General features: G+C 47.8%; 1 protein-coding gene across 1 annotated transcript in view; it reads left to right on the top strand.

Annotated features, from left to right (window-relative positions):
- dlg1 (discs, large homolog 1 (Drosophila)) overlaps window positions 1-7,218 on the top strand; it is a 94,378-nt gene that overhangs the window by 64,938 nt on the left and 22,222 nt on the right. The window contains exons 6-7 of the mRNA XM_015403199.1: window positions 3,671-3,728; window positions 4,436-4,482. Of these exons, the coding sequence (XP_015258685.1) occupies window positions 3,671-3,728; window positions 4,436-4,482 (105 nt within the window). The remainder of the gene's footprint in view (window positions 1-3,670; window positions 3,729-4,435; window positions 4,483-7,218) is intronic.

A 7,218-nucleotide genomic window follows, 5' to 3' on the forward strand; every position in this document is an offset into this window, starting at 1 on the left:
GTGGTACGCCAAGAAGATGGGGCGCCGCATCATGGGCACCCTGAGGAGAACCAAACGCCTCCACCGCCGTCTGCTGGTAGGTCCGCCCCCCACCCCCCCGCTGCAGCTGCTGCCCCCGACGAGCGTCGGAGCTGCTGCGTCATGTGGCGGCCAGAGAGCGGTCCGGTCCGACCGGAACGCGCAGAGCGGGAGCCTCCAGCCGCCGTCGGGTCCGATCGGGTCCATCGTGCTCAGAACTCCAGGTTCACCTGCATCGTGTTCTGATGGGAACCAGCCACACATGTCTCTGCTGACGTTGCCTAGCAACCGCCGGGTCCCCATTCACCGCCTCCAGCGCGCGTGTTAACATGCATGACCAGGAGAACACGCCGTCCGGCTGATCCCCGGTTAACCGGGACGGCCCGTGGGCCGCACACCAGAACCAATGACGGATCCAGAACCAGAGAGTCCAGCTGGTTCTGGTTGATCTGACCCGGATTACTCTCCAAACCAGATCCAGTTTGACCTTAGCAGTACCGGGTCAGATACAGCTCTAAGTGGATCCATCAGGAGAAGTGGGCCAACCCTCAGAACCGCTCAATAATCCTTTAAATGTTGGTTCTGGTCATGGCCCGGATGTTATCGGACCTCTCCTGTTATTGTTTGAGACGCAGTAGAAGTTCTGCAACAGTTTGAAACGGGTCGGTGTTTGTGAACGCTCCTCCGTTGGCCTGTTTTCATCCTGACCCGGTCATCTGAAGCTCCTTTGGTTTGGGTCAGAACCGGCTCCTCTCTGCATGGTGCTGTTTTTAACTTTGATTTATTCTGAGAAATAAAACCTGTGGAGTTTGGATCTGCAGAACTATCAGAACCGGACGGTGAACCGATCATTGGGTTCTGAGTGTGACGGGCCGTTCTAACCGGGTCAGAACCTGAAGCTGACAGCGGTTCTGAGGCTATAAATTGGGTTCAGAGACTCAGAATGTAGCAGAACCCAAACTGTTCTGTGGTTCCATTCAGCTGCATCCTGAGGCAGACAGCTGGATGGTACAGAACCAGAACCAGCGGGTCCAGAGCAGAGCTGGATGGGCAGAACCTCTGTAGCTGTGTGTATCAGGGTGGCCAGTAGGAGGCGCCACTGGGATTAGGTTTAATCTGAGGCTCGTGTGGAAAAGCAAACATTCACTGTGTTCAGATTTAATCCGGGTCGACCCGGTTTGGATCCAAAGGCGTTCAGGGACTCCGGGTTCTGGATGATTTCCTGTGAATAAGGAGGATCCATTGGGCCGAGGAGGACTGGTTCTAATGGAAACAGGGTGTTCCTTCTGTGTTTGTGGATCAGAACCAGAACCGGTCCCCTGAGTGACGGCGGCAGCCTTCTGCCTGCGTCATGGCTGCTGTTGAGCGGATGCAGGGGGTCGCATCGATTATTCATGCAGCCGGCGGAACCAGCCGGACCCCTCCTGCTGCTGACATGTGCCACTCGCAGCCTGATTAATTGGCTGCAGAGAGATGAGAGGGAGGCCGGCCCGGAGGAGGTCCCATTCTGTGACGGTTTGGGAGAGTTCTGCTTCTGTGCAGGGATCAGACGCTCCGACCCGGGTCCGGAGGAACCCGCCCTCGTTAATTATTCAGCCTGCGGTCAGGGATCTCCTCCAGGACCATGACAACCCGTCAGCCTCAGCCGGGGTTCCCCTCCAGGACCGCCGAGCGGAGGCCGCCGCCGGAGCCCGGCCTGCAGGAGTCCATGGCCCACCTGCAGCGCCAGCACGCCGCGGAGCTGCAGCAGCACCGCCTGCTGTCCTCCTTCACGTCCTGCGCCGTCCCGGCGTCCTTCAGGGCGCGCAGCCGCTTCCTCAACCTGCGGGACAGTGTGAGGAAGAGCCCCACCAAGAGCACAGCCAAGGTGGTCAGCAGCAGGAAGGACGTCCCCTGGTTCAGTAAGGTACTGCAGCCGGACCCGACCCGACCCGATGTCCTGCTGACCAAACCAAGGCTCTGTTCATTCTGTTTAGAACGGGTCAGAGCAGAACTGGGACGCTTCAGGGGCTCCATTCCTTTCTGGGTCTCTGGTTCTGAACCATGAGGAGCTGCAATCAGTTGGACTGAGTCGGGTTCTGACCCCCCTGGGTCCACTGATGGTTCTGACCCTCTGCGGCCCGTTTCCCTTATAAAGCTGATTTCTGTGGGTTTTTCCCTTCAGTGCCAAAGAGCTCAGTGATTGGGCCTAGTACTGACGGATTCTGGAGCAGCGATCCAGAAGTAGGGCTTTCGGATCAATGGCGTCGATGTTCTGAGCTAAATTTAGTGGCGGCTGGTTTTCCATCAGCTTCTGCAGCAGCTTCATGAAGTTGGTTCTGTTGCATAACGGATCGGACCGTGTTGGAGGGTTCTGGTCATTCAGCAGGAGGAAGCGGTTTGGTTTTAGACCCTAAATCTGTCCTCTCAGACAGAAGCAGCAGCTCTCCTCGGGTCCAGTCTCTGCTGGAGTCTGTTTTGGTCTCGGTTCTTCTGGGTTTATGGGTCCATCTGAGCGGCTCCTCTTCTCATCGCCTTGATATACAAATAAAAACACAAAGAAAAAATACATGTTAATGATTATTACTACTGATCCAATAATCTTTCCGTGCATTTTAGGTTCTATTGGACCCTTTTTTCATCACCAGGTTCTGATCTTTCAGCTTTGAAATGGTTTTATTTGGGTTGGTTGATCAGTCGGCTCAGTTCCCTCTGCTGCTGCACATTTCCCCTCTGATCAATAATCCCTCACTAACAGAACCACCCGGCCCAGAACCACTCTGCCTCTCGTTTAAAGTCCTCCAGGTTCTTGGTTCTGGTCCAGTTTCTGAGGTTTCTGTTGAAGGATTAACCTTTGACCTTGTGAGGACCTCCAGCTGCAGCTGCTCCTGCAGGGCGGAGGATTTCCCCTCACACACCATGGGGGTGGGTGGGGGCTCAACAGCCGGACCATCTGTCAGATCTGTCCCCTCCTCCTCCTCCTGTGATTGGTCCGTTCCTCTGACCCTTTCAGCCATGTTTGGTTAAACCCCCCCCATGATCATCCTCCTGCTGCTCATCTGTGTGTTTGACCTTTGACCCTCACCATGCTATTGTCCAGCAGGCCGAGGCCGTCCCGCCCTCCTCTCCTATAATCCCTGTGATCCCCATCTCGCCAATCCCAGCCGAGACCACCGTCATCCCTCCGACGTCACAGGTTTTATTTTGCTTTTTATTTCCTTTCTCTGTCCTTCCTCTCTCTGTGCTCCATCCATCATCCATCCATCATCCGTCATCCATCCATCCTTTCAGTTATCTCTCAGCTTATTTGGCCGCTGCTCTCCTAGTTTAGCTCAGCCTGTGGTCCAGTTGTGGCTCTGATGGACTGAGCAGATTAGGGACGCTAGCTGCTGCAGAGATGCATTCAGAGCTTCAGAGCCCATCTGGTTCGGCGCCATCAGCAGTAGTTTGAGGAAGGAGCCGCTCATCTTGTCTCGCAGCATCGACGGCGGTTTGATTCCCGTCTTCATGCTTCAGAACTGCATCCTCTGCAGCGTGAAAAGCCACCGCGTACGTCTGCTGCGTGTTAGCAGGGTGGAGCTCAGGCTTTCTGGGTGGATGTTGGTGGGGATTTACTGGGAGGACGGTGGGTGACGGTGTGTGTGTGACGCTGCCATGTTTGTTCTCTCCTCAGGCCAACCCTCCGCCTGTGGTGGTCAACACGGACAGCCTGGACACGCCTCCATACGTGAGTTCACCTTTTATCTCCTGGGACGGCATGATCATCACTTAGCTCAGACGGACCATGATGCATTGCGGCCTTGTGATTTATATTGAGGGCATCACATCAGCTGACTGTGCTGGTTTGTAAAGAAACAATAATACGGTCAAACCCTGATGTATTTCCCGCTGTCTGATGATTGGCCAGAAAACCGCAGGCAGTTTAAAATATCTGAACCTTTGTTTTTTCACATCCATCAGACTTTATATTTAATTCATTGGAATTAAAAACTAAAGGATTCATGCAAAGCAATGTGGCTCTAACTGTTCAGTAGGTGGATTTTCTCATTCTTATGTTTAGTTGCCTTAAAATGAGACAAAGATGATAAATTGACCTTTAATTCGTCCCTTATTACCATCCTGTCTTCTTTTCTGTTGTCCAGCTAACTGAAATCTATCAGTAGAATGACTGTAGAGACTAAAGGCCTACTTTTAGGTTAGTCGGCTTGTTTATTGGATGGTGGTCTGATGATGTGTGCTAGCCCTCAAGCTAACTTCAGGGTTTATAAATACTTACAGTGAGGGAAATAAGTATTTGTACACCCTGCTTTTTTTTTGCAGGTTTTCCTACTTAGAAATCATGGAGGAGTTTGAAATTGTCATCACAGGGGCATGTCCACTGTAGGAGACATAATCTAAGAAAAAAAATTCCAGAAATCTATTTATTTGTATGACTCAGCTACAAATTATAGCTACAAAATATTTGAACAGCTGTCTATCAGCAGGGTTCATGCAGGTCCTTAAAAAGTCTTAAAAGGCATTGAACTCTTCAAAATAAAACTATGGCCTTAATTGGTATTAAAATGTCTTAAATTTGTTTTTCGTAGGTCTTAATTTTTAAAACATTATAAATAGGATTATTTTTATTATGATTTATTTTTGTTATCTAAATAAAACATTAAAATTGACAATTATTATTTTTTTTTATTAAAAAAATAAAATAACGGCTCGCCATTATTGGTTCCGTCCCGATAGCGGAACCAATAAAAGCGTCGTTGCAGCCGGGACATTTGGGAGATGCAACATTAACTTTTTGTCTAGAAAATATGAGCAAGTGTAAATGTAACGGAAATAGTCTCCAGCCAAGAGTTTTCTCCATGGCTAAAACCAGGGAACATACATGAGGCTCAGTGGATTTAGTGCAAGAAGTCATTCAAGCTCAGAACGATGGGAATTAAGGCAGTGGAGTCGCACATGCGGTTTTTCTTTTGTTTCTTGTGAATTTGGTCTTAAATTTTTATTTCAAGTGGCATTAAAAAGTCTTAAAAAGACTTGAATTTAACTTGCCTTATGCTGTAGGAACCCTGAGCTAGAATTCTGACCCTCAAAGACCCGTTAGTCTGCCTTCAAAATGTCCACCTCCATTTATTATCCTAAATTAGATGCGCCCCGTACATTCAGTAAAGCTGAGTCTGAACGTCCGCCCTAAACCCTACATCCCTCCATCACTATATAGGGCGGGGACTATATAGTGGACTTTATAGAAAACTCAGTTAACATACCGCTCAGACAGAAGATCACAACTTTTCGCTCCCCGTTTGTTACGTGACTCCGCCTCCTTGCACGGTGCCTGCGTCATCTTTGTTATTTATCGCCACTGTGACAACAAATCCCATAATGCTTTGTGTGGAGAGCTCTCCACACAAAACATTCCAGGATATATCTGCTTGTCTAGTGACCATCGATGATCTCTATTTTACGTGGTGCATTGTGGAAAATTTCGAGTCCACCACCTTTTCATCCACTAGAGATTCAGACACTCATCTAAAATGGGGTAACCACTATATAATGACTCGGCCTAATAATCCAACTGCTAACATGGCCAAGAGCAAAGAGCTGTCTGAAAAGACTAAAGAGAAAAATGTTACACCTCCACAAGGCTGGAAAGCGCTACGGGGGGATTGCCAAGCAGCTTGGTGAAAAAAGCTCCACTGTTGGATCAAGATAAACATGACTGTCAATCTCCCTCAGACTGGGGCCCCATGGAAGACCTCACCTGGTGGGGTCTTAATTATCCTAAGAAAGGTGAGAAATCAGCCCAGAACTACACTGGAGGAGCTGCTCAATGACCTGAACAGAGCCGGGACCACCGTTTCCATGGTTACTGTTGGTAATACACTAAGACATCATGGTTTAAAATCATGGCTGGAATTCCCCTGCTTAAACCAGCACATGTCACGGCCATGTTAAATTTACCAATGAGCCAGAGTCATGTGGAGACCAAAATAGAGCTTTTTGGTCATAAATCCACTAACTGTGTTTGGAGGAAGAGAAATGATCAGTATCATCCCAAGAACACCAGCCCTGCTGTGAAGTATGGGGGTGGTAGCATCATGCTTTGGGGGTGTTTATCAGCACATGGAACAGCTGCACTGTATTAAGGAGAGGATGACCGTCGCCATGTATTGAGAGATTTTGGGGAACAACCTCCTTCCTCAGAGCTTTGAAGAGGAGTCTAGAATGGATCTTCCAACACGACAATGAGCTGAAGCACACGGCCAGGATGACCAAGGAGGAACTCTGGTAGAACCGTATCAAGGTTCTTGCATGGCCTAGCCGGTCTCCAGACCTAAACCTGATAGAGAACCTTTGGAGGGAGCTTGAACTCTGCTTCTCACCGACAGCCCAGAAACCCGACTGATCTAGTGGGCAAAATCCCTCCTGATGAAGAACTACAGGAAATGTTTGACCTCTCTAACGGGAACCAAAGGCTGCTGTCCCAAATATTAACATTGATTTTCCTCAGCTGTTCAAATATTTATTTGCAGCTGTATGAATAGTTTTTTAAAAATCGTATATTGTGATTTCTGGATTTCTTTTTCTTTTAAAGTGAACATGCACCTATTATGACAGTTTCAGACCCCTCCATGATTTCTAAGAGTGAGAACTTAGCTCAGGATGACCTGTGAGAAATAACAGGCTGTTCAAATACTTATTTTCCTAATCCTGTACCCAGAAAACCAGCCCATATCACCATACCTCCAATACTTTGCTTAAAACTCATAACGTTTCTGTTTCTCCAATTCGGAGGAACTGATTTAGAGTCTCTTCAAGCTGATGAGCTTCACGTTTATGGCTTTCATGACTCACCTGAAAAAGAAGAAAAGACTTTCAATCAAACCAAGAAGAACTGGATCTTATGTACCTACTCAAAGTAAAGGTAAATACACTGAAGACATTTTTGCGTATTTCTAGATCGTTTTCTGCAGTGTACATTGCAAAAATGACCTAGAAATACGTAAAAATGTCTTAAAAAGTGTATTTACCCTTAATTGGAGTAGGGAAATAAGATGATTTACCAATGAAATTAATATTTTTACTCTTAAAATAAGATAATTAGCCAGTCTTCACTTGAAATAATAGTTTTTCTTATTTTAAAGAAAAATTCCGGTTTTTAACACTTTTAGCCCATTTTCTGTAGTGTCCAGGATGAAATCGAATGATCGACACCAAAATTTTGAC

This window comes from Cyprinodon variegatus, unplaced genomic scaffold, assembly GCF_000732505.1.
Source record: "Cyprinodon variegatus isolate N-32 unplaced genomic scaffold, C_variegatus-1.0 Scaffold1458, whole genome shotgun sequence".
Taxonomy (NCBI): Eukaryota; Metazoa; Chordata; class Actinopteri; order Cyprinodontiformes; family Cyprinodontidae; genus Cyprinodon; species Cyprinodon variegatus.